Source organism: Nesoenas mayeri (genome assembly GCF_963082525.1).
Source record: "Nesoenas mayeri genome assembly, chromosome: 16".
Classification (NCBI taxonomy): Eukaryota; Metazoa; Chordata; class Aves; order Columbiformes; family Columbidae; genus Nesoenas; species Nesoenas mayeri.
The window spans coordinates 1,760,058-1,778,255 of NC_137562.1; the positions used below are offsets into that span (position 1 = coordinate 1,760,058).

The 18,198-nt window shown below is 51.7% G+C and overlaps 1 protein-coding gene across 3 annotated transcripts in view; it reads right to left on the minus strand.

Moving 5' to 3' along the window:
• Positions 1 to 2,389: 2,389 nt before the first annotated feature.
• Positions 2,390 to 18,198, minus strand: part of NDRG3 (NDRG family member 3) — a 60,930-nt gene continuing 45,121 nt past the window's right edge. For all 3 annotated transcript variants that reach the window (XM_080354641.1, XM_080354642.1, XM_080354643.1), the window contains 13 exons: positions 15,282 to 15,387; positions 14,475 to 14,595; positions 13,844 to 13,906; positions 13,453 to 13,513; positions 11,810 to 11,896; positions 11,213 to 11,269; positions 10,032 to 10,135; positions 9,564 to 9,629; positions 8,218 to 8,269; positions 6,971 to 7,018; positions 6,320 to 6,355; positions 6,176 to 6,227; positions 2,390 to 3,862 (listed from right to left, as the gene is read on the minus strand). In XM_080354641.1, the coding sequence (XP_080210767.1) occupies positions 3,684 to 3,862; positions 6,176 to 6,227; positions 6,320 to 6,355; positions 6,971 to 7,018; positions 8,218 to 8,269; positions 9,564 to 9,629; positions 10,032 to 10,135; positions 11,213 to 11,269; positions 11,810 to 11,896; positions 13,453 to 13,513; positions 13,844 to 13,906; positions 14,475 to 14,595; positions 15,282 to 15,387 (1,032 nt within the window). In that variant the 3' untranslated portion in view covers positions 2,390 to 3,683. The remainder of the gene's footprint in view (positions 3,863 to 6,175; positions 6,228 to 6,319; positions 6,356 to 6,970; positions 7,019 to 8,217; positions 8,270 to 9,563; positions 9,630 to 10,031; positions 10,136 to 11,212; positions 11,270 to 11,809; positions 11,897 to 13,452; positions 13,514 to 13,843; positions 13,907 to 14,474; positions 14,596 to 15,281; positions 15,388 to 18,198) is intronic.

Below are 18,198 nucleotides of genomic sequence, written 5' to 3' on the forward strand. Positions count from 1 at the left end.
GTGCCATGACCTGTCCCAAGCGCAGCCCAGCTCCCCTGAGCCCAGCTCTGGGCTGCTCAGCACGCTCTGGGTTAGTGCTGGGGAATAAAATAGGACTGCCAGTCACCCCCTCCCAAACCTGGACAGTGGGGCTGGGCAAAGGGGCCTGATCGTCACGCACGGGTGGGAAGGTGGCTCGCAGGGCTGGCAAAAGTGCAGCCGGGGGTGTCTGTGGCCACAGGAGCTGCCCCCGCCCCGGGAAGCCCATCCGAGCTCCAGCGCTGCGCCTGGCTCTGGCTGGCGCGGCTCTTGCCAACCAACCAAACAGTTTGTCCTTTATTAAAATCATTTCTCAACCTGCACTTTTAGCTTCGATATTTATATTTTTTTACCAGGAAAAGCACTTGCTTATGTGAAAACAAGTTTACTTCTTCCAGTTACCTTTGGGGTAATAAAATATATTCCAACCCTCAGTGCACATCCTGTCTATGAAACACCACGGCAACAAAACTCTCTTCATAACCCCCTTCGAAATTGCTAAAAGCCTCATGTCTTTACCCTCCTGGGTTCCTTGTCCACAGTGGGTAGCTCTGCGCTCTCCTGCTGCACGTGAGCAGCACCATGCCCTGCTGTGGGCTTGTTTCCTCTAACCCATTTCATTATTATTTTAATACTGGCTTTGCCTTTCTTTTGGTTTGTTGCTGTATTTTCATAAGGGAACTTGAGCAAGAATCATTTCTCAGTGTAGCTTGCTGGCATTAAATCACAGCTCTGCACATACATCAGCTCCTGATGTGCATGTTGCTTTGTGTCCAGCACTTACATTTAGCAGCAATGAACTTCGCGTGCTCTCGGGTGCCCTGGTTTCTTTGATTGTCTCCTGTCTTCTATGGACTCAAACTTACTTACTTTTTTTTTTTTGTTCATTTAATCACATTGTCAGTTCACTACTTGCTCATTAATGCAACTGCCCAATCTTTCCCATTTCATGCAGTTTGTGACTCATGAGAACACTTTGTCTCACTTCCTCACCTACCTTCCCAAACTCTTCAGGAAGTCAAAGCATGAGGCTGCAGGAGTGGGCACGACAGCAAGGCCAGGACTAACCTGTGCCCAACGGCCTGGCCCGGGTCAGGCCCCGCTTGCTGTACAGAAAGTTAAGGTGACGGGCACCTGAAACGTGAGAGCAAAAGCTGCAGCGGAAAAGCAGAAGCTGAGGGAACAGTTGTGTCAACCGAGCGGCCGCTGCTCCAGCTGCAGCTGCAACGCATGGGTGGACGTGACAACAGCCCCACGCTGCTGTCACAGCCGCCACAACCACCTTCCCAGGGTGGTCACAGGGCAGCTCTGTGTTCCAGGAGTGCCGGGGGTTAAGCCAGGCTAGTGTGACGTGCTCATACCCCAACAGGGAGAGAACTGCAAGGGGAGAAACTCAAATTGAGATAAAGAGAGGTTAATAAATGACAAAACACTAGTACACTACTAATAAATATACATATAAAATAGACATAAAAGATACTCAAGGCAATTCCTCATGAGCTCTGTCCACACCGAGCACCAGTCCCAGGCAGCAGCACCTGGTCCCGAAGAGCCAATTCCATAGAGAGAAAATAGGAAAAAAAGCAGAAGGGCCTCAAGGCCTCTGCAAGATGGCAAAAGGCCAAACTAAATGTCCCAAACAGAACCCCCTGGCTCCCACAGACAGAACGAAGAACAAGGCGAGAAAGAGCAGAAGATCCCGACTCCTTAAATACAAAGCCCGACGCCAATGGGCTGGAACACTCTGATTGCTCAGTGTGGGTGTCAGTCCAGCTCTGTCCGTCCGTCCATCCATCCATCCATCCCCTCCCTCACTGCCTCACACCTGTGGGCAGAGCTCTGAGCGTCCTTGGCTCTCGGACCAGAGCAATTAAAAGCATTAACTCTGTGCTGGGTGTTACCTGCTTGTTCTCAAACTAAGTGCAAATAATGAGCTATGGAAAAGAAAGGTTTCTAACTGCATGAAGAAAATTAACCCATTTTCAGTCAAACCGGCACAATGTGTAAAACGCCACCGCAGAGCCCTGTTCACAGGGAAGGCTGCTCCTAGTGCTCGCCTGGACTCGAAGGCAGTTCTTGGTGGCGCTCCTGTTTGGCAGCAAACCTGTTGTTTAGTGTCTGCTCTGTCAAAGCTGGAAGTTTCTTCTGCATTTTGGCAGCGCCAGCGCCCCAGCGCCCTCGGACGGCCCGGCCAGGGGACGCGGGGGCAGCGCGGGCTGCCCGGGAAGGGTTCGCCTCTCACAGCCAGCAACACCAACGCTGACACAACAGGCAGGTGTGTGGGGTCACGCAAAGAGAAACGCCACAAGCACACAGGGTAACAATGAAACTCAGTTATAGCTTTATTTAATAACTGGTACAAAGTCCCCCTCAGGCAGAGCCTCCCAGTCCCATTCCCTACCTGAAATGGAGCAGAATGTGAGCGTGACCCTCGGAGGAGCTGGCTCCCAGCGAGTCAGGACGGCTCAACAGTTAAGAAAGAACATTTTGCTCATCTATCGAGACCTGTGGCAGCCTGACCACTCATCCCTTTTCTCCCGTTAACAGCGAGACCCTGGCGCTCAGCAGGCATCTGCCTCCTGCCCTCTGTGACCCGGCCAGATGGACAAAGGCAGCAGAATTGTGAATTCCACAAAGGCATTAAATAGTACCTGCACAGTTCACTGCTCGCACTGCTGACCAGACTCACACTCTGCACCTGCTGGCCGCCACTGACATTCACTGGTACTGCCCGAGCCCCAGTCAGTCCCTGCCCGGGTGGCAGCGGTGGGGAGCAGTGCTGGCAGTGCAGATTTTGGGGTGTCCATCTGGCGAGGGACACTGCTGCCTGTTCCACAACCTGCTCCATGTCACAGACCCACCTGTGCCAGGGCGGAGCAGTGAGCAGTGCGAAGTGCATCTGGCCCTTCTGCAGGAGAGGCGGAGGGCCGGAGAGGTGGGCTGGAAGCCAGGGCTGCTGAGTTTAATCCCTTGTACTTGGTTAATAGTGCATCTCGGGTACTGTAAGTTTACTAGTTAATTGCTTCACCCTTTCAGGAGGCTCAGGTAAGAAATCTGCTCCTTAACACACGTACAGAGATGAGACCAAGACAGTATTTCTGACCGTTTGTTTTCCCCGCGGCTGCCTGGCGTGCCGAGAGTCCTGGGAACACAAAGACCTTCTGGTGGGTTCTGCGCTCCTGGCACAGCTCTGCCAAGGAGCATCGCCCGTGCCAGCACCTGGGGCTCACATCAGCACCGTCTTGCTTTCCCACAGCCCACAGATGCCATTCCAACTGCACCACAAGGGTCCTTTAGCAGAAGCACAACTAGAAAGCAATTCTAAACCTCACAAAGCCACAGAAATTATATTTAAATGAACAGGGGAGACAACGGCTGTCATCTGGATTGATATACAGCACAGACAGGAGATGGTATCAACATGTACAGTAACGGGACTTACTAAGACTGCGGAATGTTAACAAGTTTTAAAGAGGCTCCGATGCCAAGGGCATACAGAAAGAACCAAAGTAATGCCAAGTACAGACTACCAAGGGGGTGGCAGCTCACATGGGCATGCACAAGTTAGAGAGAACAGTTAATGCCATGTTGGATGAAATGCTAAATTCTGAGTGGGTTCAGTGGGGGCAAGTGGAGTTGTCTGAATCCAGAAGATGGGCTCCTGCCTAACAGGACACTTCCATGGTTTGAGGTGCATCCTGGAGGTCAATTGCTTCTGGGGTTCCAGCACTTCCATCACCATGGTTGCTGGTGTGAGAGCGGCTGCGGACGCTGTCGCCAGAGCCCACGCTGGAGGAGGAGTGAGTACGGGAGCGGATCAGCCTGGTCATGCTGGCTGCTGGCACTGCGAGAGAGAACAAGCGCCGACTTAGAAATGAAGGAAGTTCCTAGGGCAGGTGTCACAGTCACTCAGGTACGTGTCGCCGGGTAAGCACAAAAAGAGCTATACCCTCAGGAAGAAAACTCACTCTTCACTGCCAAATTAAGTCTTTGCACGTCTAAAGCAAGATGCTTAAGGCCCAATTTCAAAAGGTCCAAGGTGAGCAAATGCCAGAAGTGTAACTGATCATTTGCAAGTGCAGTCACAGCGAGAGTCTGTGCAAACCAAGGCAACTGCTGTACAGATGACCTTTTGAAAGTCAGTCTCATCACTCTAGAAAACCACAGAGCTGAAGTCATGCAACAATCAACAAAATACAAATGAAAGGTGAGAAACCATAGCGTTACACGGCGTACAACGGATCAGCCCAGCCCGCAGCAGGCCAGCAGGACATGCCGAGACACAGCAATGCACCCGAAGAATCATTCAACTCAGAGCACGGGCTTGGGCCGAGATGGATGCGCAGTTGAAGGTACCTGACTCAGTGCTTAGGTGGCTGAGCTGCACGTAAGGGACTGGAGACAACACGAGACAGAGGAAGGGATGAATACAGGAAAGAGCCGATTAGTCGCGGTGTGTGACCAGCAGCCGTGCTGCTCCTGGGATCCCCAGCTACCTTCCCTTCCATGCCCAGCTCACACGCTGCGCTGAAAGCTCCCAGGAGTTGTGAAAACAGCTGCTCATGAGCAGCTTAGAGATGCCAAGCTGACTCAAAAATCCATCAGGGCCAGATCTCTTCAATGCCTTTAGCTGGAAACTGCAACACACCTGGTGACCCTACCTCCCCCATACACACCACAACTGGGGTGTACTCCGTACCTTCAGATACAGAACACAAATGTGTGTCTTTCCTTGAGCTGACAGCATCGGACTTCTGCTACAGGCCTCCTGCAAAGCATTGCCTTCCACCCGCAGCGTCAGCACAGCCACGTCCAGCTGGGTCAGCCAGTGTGCAGAAGGCACAGAAGAGCTGTGAGGAGCTGGCTTGTGAGGTTCCAGAAACGGTAACCTGCTGATTTGCTTCTCCCTGTCCTTGAGGAGGCCTCGCTGGCCAAGCTCAGCAATGCCAACACAGTCCTCCAAAGTCAGGAAAACCATTCTGGGACTAGCTACTAATTCTGGAAGTAGAAAATGACCCCCAGTGCTGTGGATCCTATTTGCAAGAGATTTGAGCCCAAAAGCACTGCTGATGTCCTTGCTCTGATGGGCAGCACTTGCTGACTCTCCAAACACCAGGAACACAGAAGACGTGAGCATGGAAATGCTCTCAGGGAGCTGAGGGAGCCGTCTCGCGTGGTGCCCTCCCGGGCAGGAGCAGCCCTTCTGACCAGCCTTGGAGAACACCTACTGCGTTCACGTCAGCCGCACTCAGCTCTCAGGAAAAGGACAGCTGCTTCGGAGCTGATGCCCAGGAGCTGGCACAGAACTTCTGGCCATGTAGAGAGCATTGAGAGCGTCAGACCTGGCACGGTGGCCATGCTTAGTGGTTAAGCAGCCACATGAACCAATACCCCACCCTGTAACTCCAGCTTTTGAAGGTGCATCATCGATGGAAGGGAACTCCCAGCCCTGGCTCCTGGCAGGCAAGAGAGAGCCATGCAAGGTGCCTGCAAGGGAGTCTGAGCTGCTTCAGTGCATGCGAAGCCCTTCTCCTGCAGCCCCTGCGCTCGCGAGGACCGAGGGCAGGGAGCAGAACTGCTGTCAGCCCAACACACTCAGGAGACAACGTCTTCTGCCTCCGAGCACGTGGAGGAAGCCATAGGGCAGGGCGCGCACTGGATCAAACGCGGCTCCCTGTGGGCTCCCCCACATGGCTCAGAAGTTCCCCAGCTCTGTTCTGCCATTCTGAGATACCGCTTACCCCTGCTGAGAGTCTGAAAGAAATCGGTACGTCTGAGGAGAAAGGAAAGAGCTCTCCTGTACCCATCACAACTGTGAGGCTGAAGGTACGCACAGAACACTGCAGAAGAGTTACCATTCTTGGGAGCACACTTTTCCAGACTGGCACAGACAGACTTACAAGGTTTTACCAACACCAGCAACCAAAATGGGGTTACCACTGCAGCTGCAGTGTGGATTAAACATGTCAGGGAACGACACTGGCTTGCTAAGGCTTGTTAGCACACAGGTTCATCTTCCAGCGTGGATGGATCTCCCGCCAACCGCACTAACTCATGGGTGGGGACACAGATGCCAGTGGGCTTAGATGGACCAGACAGGCTGAGTTCCCCTCACAATCACCCTGTTCCAAACCAGAAAACTCTGTTTGCCACTTACTGTAGCCCATTCCCTGCACAAAGTACTTGAAGGCTTCGGTCAGTTTGCCGGGCTGTGGAAACAGAAAGGGCGGCTTTAGTGCGAGCGGAGCATGGGGCTCTGAGCAGCCCCGGCGGCGCGGGAGAGTCGGGAGGCATTTCTCACCTGGACCACCTGGGGCAGGCCCCCGCAGTCGGCCATCTGCAACGGGAAACATGGGGGAGGGTGAGCCGTCCTTCCCACCCCAGAGCCACACCAGCATGCTCATCCCACCGGGCTGTCTCTAAAGCCAAAGCAAAGCCTGGAGAGAAGTCTTTTGGAAGCCTCTTGCTGAAGGAACCCAGCACCTTGGAGGCCACATCACCAAGCCATCTCAGGCCACGCTCTAGAAGCCCAGGAGTCACTCCCAACATCCATCCCAGCTCCTCTTGCCACTCTTCCCAAACCCGTCACATTGCACGTCTCTCCAGTAGCTGTCTGACACTGTTGAGCCAGGGGTGAGGGTGGGAAGGACTGGTATAAAGCTAAAAAAAGTGATGTTGTTGCTGGCAGAGAGCAGGCCGGAGGCAGAACACCTCTACTGACTGTCAGCAGGTCTTCCCTGCCAGTTGAAGTGACCAGAAATCAGGGATTCAGGGACCCCCTGACAAACTCTTCTCTCCCAAGTCTGGCTCCACACAGGAGAGAACACAGCCCTGAATGAATGTCAAAAAATTCTTAAAGCTGAATGTATGGAACGCAAAAACCTACGGTGAGCTGGCATTAGCAAAAATAATGTCTTTGAGCAGGCTGGAATGATTCCAGAGTGGCACTCACCTTCAGAAGTGTAGTTTTGGTTGGGTCAAGACGTGAATTGCATTCAACCTAAAATAAAAGGAGGAAAGAGGGATGTGATACACACAGAAAACTTGAAGGGTCAGACGCAAAATGCACAGCAGCTGCACCAGAGGCAGTGGCTGTCTTCAGCGATGCGAGCTTCTCTGGGGCCAAGGGCTGAGCGAGAAAGCAGAGAGCATATAGGAAGAGAACAATGAATGAAAGATGCAGGGAGGAAAGGCAGGTGTTCCCATCCGACAGGACCTTGTTGTGACGAATGTCACTGTTTTGAGATGAAGCTGTGACTTCAAGGGAAATCATCCCCTGGTTTTGGGGATGCATTATGAAACCTGGGAAGCTGGGCAGCCAGACAGACAAGCCAAGTTTCAGAAGGCCCTATCCCATCCCCAGCTGTGGCTGGGAAGCAATGAGAAGCCTCAGGGATAGTATCCTAGCAAAGTCAAAACTTGGAGAATGTCTTGGACTTCAAGACCAAACAGACTGACGAAATGCAACAGGCCATGACCAGAAAAGGCCTTGCAGCCATTCTCCAGGCACAGCTCCTAGGTCCAGGCTACTGCTTTAGGAGACTCCTACACTCTTCCACAGCTTCTTAAGGCAGCTGCTTTTGTTCACAAACCCCCGGTCTCCTCACAATCACTGGCTGAAGCGGAGGAGCAACATCCACCACAACCACACTGCGCTGTGTCATGTGCCTTTTATAACTGCACTGGGAGGGAAGTGGGTTATAGGTGTCCGCAGAGAACAACAGGAAGGAGATGTTTCTAAGTGTTGCCTTCCCTATGATGCAGTGCTTCTGCAGAGCTGTCTGGGACTACCCAGCGCAGGAACTGGCGTCACACTGCTCATTTTTAAACCCCAGGCAGCCTCAGTACAACAGCAAGAGAACAGTAATTCAGGACTTGAACCAAACTGCGGGCAGCAGCCTGGCAGAGCCTGGGGAAAGACTCACGTTCCTGAAAGGGGTTTTCTGCGTCACTTGTCAAGCAAGATGCTTGATGCATTCAGACCCTGCCACTCTCACCTGCAGGGCTGTAAAGCCTCTGGACCCTCAGCTCTCTCACTGGTGGCTGACAGGTCTCAATAGCTGCAGGACTAGAAAAGAGCTTGGGACAAAGAGCCACTTTCTGTGACCAGTTCTGGGCAAGGTGAGAGCACTGTGGGTGACGCAGGTTTGCTATGTGACTTGCGGGGCTAATGTCATGAAAGAGTTCACATATACGTACCACTGCTTCCACAGCAGGAGAGTTGTCACCAACCACGAGCAACACAGGGCACCTGGTCAAAACCGAAACAGAGACGTCACAGTGCATCTGAGGGGTTTCTGGGAAGGTTGAGCTCTGTGAAGCAACATCCTCATGAATGGTTAACAACAAAATCGCTGCCTGCCACCATACCAGGGTGTTGTTTTGCACAAAATTTTTATATGTATTGTAATTCTACAAGAACAAATAATATTCAATGTGTAAAACACACACAGCAGGTCATTGACAGAGTGGCTGTGAATTTACACTATTCATTAACAGATCAAGGTAAAAAAGGGTTGGTTAGAGGCCCCACTTTTGTGTGGGGACTAGATGACAAAAATTGGACCAGAGAGGCTGTGAGCCACAGACCTCAGAACCAGTGGAGCACCACCTCTAAGGAGACAGGATCCACATGCAAGTTTACTGGTACAGAGATCTACATTTCCACACACAATATTTTAAGAGTCTGTGGATGCCTGTGAGTCACTTGGACAGACAGTGCTCTGTGGCTTGTAGTGCCTGCATGACAGAGAGCAGCTCCCATGGCTTTCCCTGGAGGCCAAGCAGGGAAATCCACCTCTTCTAGGTTAGCCAAGATCCCCAGTGTGTGGCTGCAGACGCCTCAGACATCCCTGGGACTGACAGGAGTAGAAGCCCGTACAATTTCCAAGGAGCGAAGAGCAGAGCCTGGGCAGCAGTCTCTAGCCCAGCCCAGGCATCCTGCTTTAGCACTGCAATTCACAGTCTTCACGTGCTCTACCTGTTGGAGATAATTTTCCCTTTTTGCTTTCTTGTTTGGAATCTGAAAATTTACTCACACTTCCCCTGAGCTGACTATCACTAGTTCTCTGGTGTCTGTCTGTCCTCAGCTGTGCTCTGCACAGACCAGCCCCTGCCAGATGAAGTCACTGCCAAGGTGGGAAAACCCCACTGCACTCTGCATTCAGAACCGCTGCTGTCTCTGGGACAACTCTGCAGGTAACTATCACTACTTTCGGCAAGGTGGGCGAAGGCAGTCAATGGCAACAAAAACTGCCTCCCTGATTCTTCATGCCAAACAACCAAACAAACAGCTCAGCAATACAGTGACTGCTGGGTAGATAAACTTATTCCTCCGACCTTGGAGAATCTCAGTGTGCTCTTAATGCAAGGGCTTCCAGACACCTGTGCCCCATTCCAGCTGAGAGCACTGTACCACAGCCCGGGGCTGTCTGAACAGGCTCCCCAGCACTGGGGTTTGTGGGGTTCTTGCTGAGAAGCAGCAACAGGTTTTTTGCTGAAGGGACTGCACAGTAACTGAGACAGGCTGATTCGGGGCAACTTACTTGAGTGTTTTTGCAGTATTTTCATTGATGCCAAGAACTGGTCTTTCAATTTCCAGGTCTCTACGACTGAAAGGCAAACCAGAACAATTCTCCATCAGATCAGCAGAGGAAAGCAGCTATCATGGGAGCATACAAAATCCAACCAGGAGTGCTGGCTCCGGCACTCAGGAAACAGGTTATTGCTCCCAGTGTCATGCCAGGAGCAGGAGCCTCAGCAGCCACCAGCAAACAGGATCCACACTCCCATGGCAAGGTTGCTGTGTGCCTGGAGAGATGGTCACCAGGGTGTGAAAAGGTCACCCAGGCATGAGGGCTGAGCTTGGCTCAGGATAATGGCTGAAGACTAGGCTAAGGACAAAGGTTTATATGACATAATATCCAACAGAATAATAATAATACCAATGGAAACAAATCTACAGAGCAGGGAAACTATGGGAGCAATCCAGCAAGCCAAAAGGTAGCCTGTACCTGTTGTATGAGGTGAGGAACAGCTGAAGGTTATCTTGGTTAATGTCCTGCGCAATATGAAGCCTGTATGTTTGGATCAAATCTAGATTTGCCTGTAGTTCCTCCTGTAGAAAAGCAGAAGAATTGAAAGCCAGGGAACACTATATTTTTCACAAGAAATGATACTCCTATAAATACCGAAGCATTAAACTGGCTCCATACATTAGTATCAAGGCTACATGAAATGTCTCTGGGACGTAACTGTTACGTGCCGTATTTCAGTAATTTGACTACACTTTTACAAATAGCAGTGCACATGCTGCTGCAGGAATACAAAGGTATCTCGAGATGGGGTAAGTTAGCTTTTGAGCCTCAGTAGTGCTTATACAAATCACTGTTTTAGGAAGGTCTTCCAAAGCTTTATAGATAAGCCCCAAGACCAAAGGAAAATTCAATCCCAACACCCAGCTCTGCAAAGAAACTGCATTCCAATGAGAGCTAGAGACAGACAGAGAGAGAAGGGAATGCAAGGAAGCACTATATATAATGAAGGGGCCTGAAAGTGAGGAGACAACAGCATGTGTTCTAAGCAGGAAGAAGCTCCGTGACTCCTTCAGTACTGCTGTGGGTCAGGGACCCATCTGCTGTGTGTCAGCTGGAGTGTGCATGAGGCCAGATCCCCTCAGCTGCCCAGTGAACATGCTGGTTGTGAGCCAGCAAATCCCGAACAGAAAGCATTGCTGCATCCAGAGTTTTTAGGAGGGGCTGGTTTGCCTCTGCTGAAACTGAAGGTGAGGTGAAGGGCAGAATGCAGCAGTTCAGCATATGGACACACACAATATCCCACTGTCAACTCCCAGCTGATCCCTGCTCTACCCACAGCCCAAATGCTTCCGCACTGGCTACAGAGAACCGTCTGCCCCTTGTTTCTGCAGTCACCTGGGCAGCACAAAGACAGGTGCTCTAGCACTAGTGCATGGGATGCTGCTGCCCTAACATGTCTGAAGACGGGGCAAGTGCAAGGACGTGCTAGCTCCCCACAGAGTGCAAAGCCCTGATGCAAGCTTGACACGCAGAGAAGATAGGACTGACTGTGGCAACCCTTATTTGATGGAGCAGAGCTATTTCAGAGCAGGTACATATGCAAGTTACAGCTCCATGTGCAGTTGCATGGGCAACATTAACACCTGCAGGGTACTTACGTGGCCAAAGTGATGCGCCAAGACAATATCCACTATGTTGGTTGTCCAACCTGAAAACTGAAGAGTGACCATGAGTGAGGAGGAGGGAGAGTCACTGAAAAATGCAGTTTCATTGCAAATTTCAAAGCAGCTCCTTACAGTAAAGAAAATTACAACCAAACTACTCAAGCGATGTCAGAAACAAACGCCTGAAGCTTGGGAAGGGTGTGCAAGGCTCCAAAGAAGCCTGTGCACGCACAACACACAGCTCTACAGAAACATGGAACCCTGAATAACAGAATAATTAAAAGATCCATTCAAGCTCAGCCAAATGAAGCCTGCAACCACGAGTACTAAATCAGAGGAAAGCTGAGTGCTGTTGGTCAACAGCCACTCATCTCCACGCAGGTTACCAGCATTTCTCATTCACAGGTGATCACGCACAGCCCTGCAGAGGCTGTACTACACCCAGACTGAGAATGCAGCAGGGACAGAAAGGACATCTTCCAGTTTTTGCCATAAACTGACAAATTCCTGTACTCTGTCCTTTTTCTTCTTACTCTACACACTATTCATTAAGCACTGTGGAGAGGAGATGTGCAGGGGAACGAATCTCACCTTGGATGCTGCCCAGTCAATCCAGCCCTTTGCACATGGATCAACATTAATAAGAACAAGTCCCTCCACCAGGTTGGGGTGGTTGAGCTGTGGGGAGAGAGCACAGGCACACTCAGAAGGATGATTCAGCCCACACACTGGTCAACAGTGGGTGCAGCAGCTGGAAACGTTCTTGCAAAGGAAGACAGAGTAAAATGATGACTAAGTGGGGAGCTCCTTCTGTGCTGGGCAGCCAGTGGCCTTTTCAGAGGCTGGCCCAAAGCTGGTCCCAGCCAGACCTGGCTCAATTCAGCTGTTGGCACTGAGGGGCTGGCCTGCAGCTGGAGCAGCTCTCAGCAGCGTGTTCTGGAGCAGCCGCAGGTCCTGCTCAGGCTCCTGTGTATCACAGGGCTGTGAGGAGCGACTCTGCTCCAGCCTGGCACCTCCAGGAAGGACCTGGACAAACTCTTGTGCCCAGAGAGCATCTCTGGCCACTCCTCAAGGAAAAGGCCATCTCCTAGCAGCAAAATGCAAGATTTGTCAAATGGCAACCCCTGGATCCCCCAGCCTGCAGACACCCCAGCCACTGCTCCAGCCTGGCACACCCAGCACCCTGCAGTTTACTCTGGGGAGCGCGTGGGGAGCACAGGTACAAAATACTTTGAGAACTGCTTGCAAACACAAACCAAGCAATCTAACGCAAGCAGAGAACTCTGAGCTCTAGGCTCACTCCGAGGCTGAAATGTTACGTCAGCTCTCCTGCTCTGTTGTACAGATTAGCACCGGTGAAGCAGAAGGAAACAGCTCTGTCCTCAGCAGGAGACTGTCTCCAGTCCAGGTAGCATGGCAAGGGCTTCTGGCACTTCACTGAGCTGAGGACAAAGGGTTATTTGCATGATGATCTCTCTAGCAAGACAGAAAACTACACAGGATACAAAAGGCAAGGAACAGAGCAAAGCCCAGTGCCTCACACTGGCCCAGACTCAGCACTGACTGGAGGAAATGGGAAGCGGAGAACTTTTTGTAGGAGGGGAAGCTGCATGCTGAAGTGGCTTTAAGAAGCAACAATGGCCTAAATCATCAGCAGGTCTGCACTCAACAACCTGAAGCAGACTTTACCAAGAATGTCGCATTTCTGAATTTTTTTTTAACACTATCTCGGAGAGACTAAGGCAAATTCCTGGGGTGCTAAACTATGTCCTCTGATTTCACATGCTTATAAACAGGCCACTAGGAAAAATGTAGAAGCAAGTATCAAGATAAAGTTAGCACTCTCTTGTCAAATGGTGGAGTGCAAAATCTAGCTCCTTCCAGTGAAAAAGCACATTCCTCATCCGCGTTGGTTTACAGCACATCACCGGCACAAACACTGGAAACAGTAAAGCATCCAGTCTTTGTGAAGACACAAGGCTGGATATTCCTAACAGCCGGGACGGGCTCTGCTGACTCAAAGACATCACACGACAATCTTTCCGCGCCTGGCATAGCTTCAGAGTAACCTCGGCTGCTCCAATTTAACCATCTGGACGTGAAGAAGCTCTCACATGGCTCCCTGCAGGCCTAACTGTAATTACTGCTACTTTGCCTGTGCCCCACAAATGGTCTGTTTGATCAGTGGAAGAGCGCAGTTCCTATCAATCTCAAGGAAATGAAGACATACTTACTGCACACTTGCTGAGGATGTAAGCGCCAGCTCCCAGTCCAATCCCAATGAAGCTTTTCAGGCTGAAATATAGGCATTCAGCAATCAGTAAGGCTAACCGAAGCTCACAGCCGAAGCATCCCTAGAGGCAAAGTCTTTCCCCTCTCTACATCCAGCTGTTCACTTATGGCTCATTTTCAAAATGATCCAGCAATGATGCAGCAGTTATAAATTGTCTCATGTGGCAGACAATGCTCCCAGCGTAAGAACCAGACAGAGTTACACAGGTTAGGAGATGCTCAGGCCTCTTGGGACAACTCAGTGAGCATATCAGATGCTGCAAGCAGAGACAGAGGCAGGTGCTGGAATGGCTGTATCCCCCTGGCTCACCCCGTTTCCTTTCAGAGACTTACTTCAGGTGTGTCAGAACAGCAGGCAGCATTTCAGCCAGTTCATCCATACTGGGATACTGGTACCTGAAAAGCAAGAGAGACTGAAATCAAAACATCTCCAAATAGAGCTCAACAGAGGTTACCTTCCAGTCCTAGCTAAGTGTTGTGGTTTAACCCAAGCTAGCAATACAATCACGATAGCTGCTCACTCACGAGCGACAATGAGAGACAAGGTACATCTGACAGGCATGTGCATAGGTGAATATTTTGCAGTGATACATGTATATTCCAGCCAACTGCATGGATCCCATCCCTCAGAGCAAAACTAACATAGAGCTGTGGTGTTTTAGGTAGCCAGACTTGTGTGGGAGGATGGATGGACAGACAGAGCAAGGAACGCCAGCTAGACTGGAGTGTGCTGGGCCCATGCTCAAGTCAGAAAGCTGGTACTAACACTCAGTACTAGTGTGGGCTCTTTACCCATGCCTCAGTAAGAGAAGAGTTCCCTGAATGTCTTTCAGGAAACCTCCTCTTCTTCCTGTTTCTTCAGCTCATGAAATCTGCCTCCCACTACACTTGGCATGGCTTAAACTGGGTGCTTCCCCAGTCCAGCCCACACCTGGAACGAGAAGGGTGTCTGCAGAGCTCTTACCCCGACGGGAAAGGGGGAGCTCCTTCCTGCTGGCCTGGTGCATCCACGTGGCACACAGCAAAATGCTGAGTGATCTCTTGCATGTCTTCAAAGTTAAAGAATGCATTAAAACAGGATTTGTCTACAACAACAAGAAGAAGAAATGAGACATTTCCTGAAGTTTTATTGCAATCCACCCTCCAAACACCATGAGAAACACATGCCTGAGCCCAGCCCCATGGCTGAGTCTGCGGGGCAGCAGATGCTGGGTGACACACGCTGCTGTGCCCCCAAGGCAGTGGCGAGGCCCAGCAACGTAACCACTGTGCCAGGGGCGCAGACAAATGACAGCCCAGCAGGCATGCCCAGGAAAACAGGGCCTTGCAGCACTCAGGTACTCACAGCACACACTGAGGAGCACCCGGGTGAACATACCAGCACATGTTGACTGGGAAGACATGGGAAGAGCAACTGAGCCCACAAACATTACACTGCTTCTGCAGCCTTGCAGGAGGGACTTGCCCACCTGCCCAGCATCCAAGGAATGGATGCCTTGTGGCAGCTCTGTCACACAGTGCAACAAGTCAGCTAGAGCACTACCGGGTGGTGGCTGGATGTATTTCCACCTTTCTGCTTTGGCCCTACCTTTCAAGGGCTGCTGGAATGGACAGGGCTGTGCTGCATGCTCTCTCTCCTGCAGACCTTTATCTTTTTACCCCGAATGACCTGTCCCATCTCAGTTCCAGGCCAGTCCCACTGGTCCCCACACTCAAAACGAAATACCATGAACAACCACTTTTTCAGGGTCCTGGGAGTGCAAGAGCTTACGGTTGAGGCCAATATCATGGTATGTGAGGATGACAGGTCTCTTCCCCTTGGGTGTGCCCCTCATGGTGACATGGACCACTCCAAAGGCTGTCTCAATGTCATGTTCCTGCAGAGAGAGAAGAAGGAGCCTCAGTGTTACGTGTGCTACAGGGAACCCTAACGGAGGGCCAGCAGCAAGGGCCTCCCCCACACTCTAACATCTCTCTCTTATCCACAGCTGGTGGCTCAGTGGCTCTTGAAACCTGCGACCTGGTCAAATCTCCCTCTCCAACGACTGCCATAAGCAGGTTGCTTTTGTACAGATTTGTGAAGGCTTTGGGGCTGAGTCTTCCTGTTACCACGATCTCATTTCAGTGTCCTTTAGTGACGTTGCTTCACTGCAGCAGAAGCCGGATGTCGTGTCCATGTGTCTTTAGGGGTTCACGGCACCACGAATGCAGCTCCATTCCCACAGCCAAGCCCTCGCTTCCCCGCTGCCATCCCTCTCTCCCCTCCAGCCCACAGGTCTCTTCTCAGCGTTCTGGGAGCGTCCTGCCTGCGGGCCAGCTGGTGCCAGGGGACACAGCAACGTCCAGGAGGCTGGCAGCATCTCCAGCCCCTGTGGAACATGGACCAGAGCATTTTGGAAACAGCATGACAACACAGAGCAGGCAGGTGGCTGGGACAGCAGAGACCCAGGCTCCGCAGATCCAGGCACTGGCTGCCTGGCAGGTTGTGCCCATCCACAGGGGAGCCGGTGGCAGCTTTTCCTTTCTACAGCATTAAAAATGAAAGATACAGATCCACATGTACCTGTTGTTCCAGGCTGCCTGTCTACTGCAGCCCCACATTGGCCATTTGGCCAAGAGCCCATCAGATCTTGACCACGCTGCCGCACTAACGTCCGCTGACTCGTCACCCCAGGGACAGCTGAGCTCTGTACCTTAAGCAAACACCTTTGTTCCCTGCTGCTAGGTGTGATGATGTAACAGTAAAACACCCGTACGCTCCTCCAGCAGCTGGCACAGACAAGGGAGGTTATCCTGGCTGCCAGCTGGGTATCAGTGGAGCCGCTTCATGACCTGTTTCATGATTATTTGCCTCCAAAACTACATTGCTTTCCCCAAGCTGAATATTGAGGCTTTTTTGCACTGCGCAAGAGGACCATGAGGCCTCTGGGGACCTCTCCAGTACCAAAACAGAAGCCACAAGCTCACAATCATGAACACAGAAGTGCTCACAAAGTTGTCTGGGTTTCACTAAAAGAGCTGCAAACACATTCAGACAAAGACTGATCTGGGATAACTACGGACTCTGGAAAAGCTGCGGAGATGGCAGTCAGGCTGGGTACACAGAGTCATCTATAAGTCCTTTCTCTCAGCTACAGAAAACAAAGACATGCTCTGACTTACAGTGTAAAAAGTACCAACTATTTTCTTGATATGAAAAAAAATATCTGCTTCGGGAATACCCTCATGGTTCAGCCTGAAGACAGAACATTAAAATCTCAAAACTATTTTTTACTGCTTTACTCAAAGCATGTGTTCTTCTTTTCTTTTCTTTTTTTTTAAAAAACAGTAATTTCCAACAACCTGAAAGTGATTAGACCACATTCAGGCAGGTGAGAATACCTGGCTTGTAGCACATCAGAAATTCACCTTGCACCTCCTTTCTGGGCACTCCCAAGGGCTGGATGTGGGCCAGACTGATTTAGTTCTTGCAGTGGCAGATCCTCCTCCCCCTAGCTGTACTTCTTTTCAGGGCCCTCGAAACCTGTTGGCTTCCCCCAGGAGTGCAGCAACGGGAGCAAACTGCCACGGCCAAGTCACCTGAGGTGGCCTGAAGCCTTCTCCAGCTTGGCTTTGACGGATAAAATGGCATCTCTGACTTTGCCCTTGTCCTCAGAAAGGAGCTGGGTTTTACTTGCACACAGCTGTTGCATTGTGCACGTGAGAAGCTGGAGCACCCACAAAGCAGCAGAGACCTGGGGGGCAGGCGAGAGAACACGGCAGGTGAGGCTCTATCGCCCGATGCTCCCCTGGCTCCCTTCTCCTCAGGCTGTGGGTCCAGGCACTGTGCGCAGGTAGGAAAGGACCAGGCTGGGTGCCAGGTGAGCCTGGGTGCGGGCAGCAGTGCTGGGTGCAGGCAGCAGCACAGGCTGCGCCAGCAGCACAGGGTGCAGGCAGCACTGGTGCATGCAGGCAGCAGCACAGAGTGAGGGCAGCAGCGCTGGGTGCGGGCAGCAGCACGGGGTGCGGGCAGCAGCGCTGCCGTTCCTGCTGCAGGGTGCACAGGGCAGCCCAGGGCACAGCCTCCTCTCCTGAGCCTTCGGAAACCACCGGGCTCTGCCCCGGCTTTCCAGGCTGCTCTGCTGAGCTGGGCACAGTCCTGGTTCACACTCCAGCTGGACACCTTGTGCGGCCAGAGCAGCAGCTGCCATTTTAGTGCTCTCCAAGTCTCCAGGTGTTAAGGAGTCCTTTATCAAAAGTGGCATCTTTTGGACGAGGCCGAGGTGGCAACTGGCAGCGCACGGTGACATGCAGCCAACTCATGGCAGGGCCCAGCGCCAGAGCCTGCAACCCCTGGCTGTGCGTCCCCATGCGTCCGAGCAAACCGAGCGGCTGAACGGCATGAGAAGCAGGTCTCTCTGCCAGCTCTGGCAGTTGTTGGGTCTCTTCTATAAGCAGCTTTAATTCACTGACCTGGCAGGAAACTATCCAGCTGCCTTTTATTGTGTTGTTTTTTTTTTTTCTAATCTTACTTGGTGAGATCTCTGCCAGGTCAGTGAGTTAAGGAGCTCACTGCAAGGTCTGGCAAATGCTGCTTCTGGCTCAGAGCCCGAGGGGAGCGCACCGGGTGGAAGAAGAAATAACCCTGCCCTGAGCACGAGGCCAGTCAAACTGAGTCATGGCTCGTGAAGCTGCATCTCCAGAGGAGC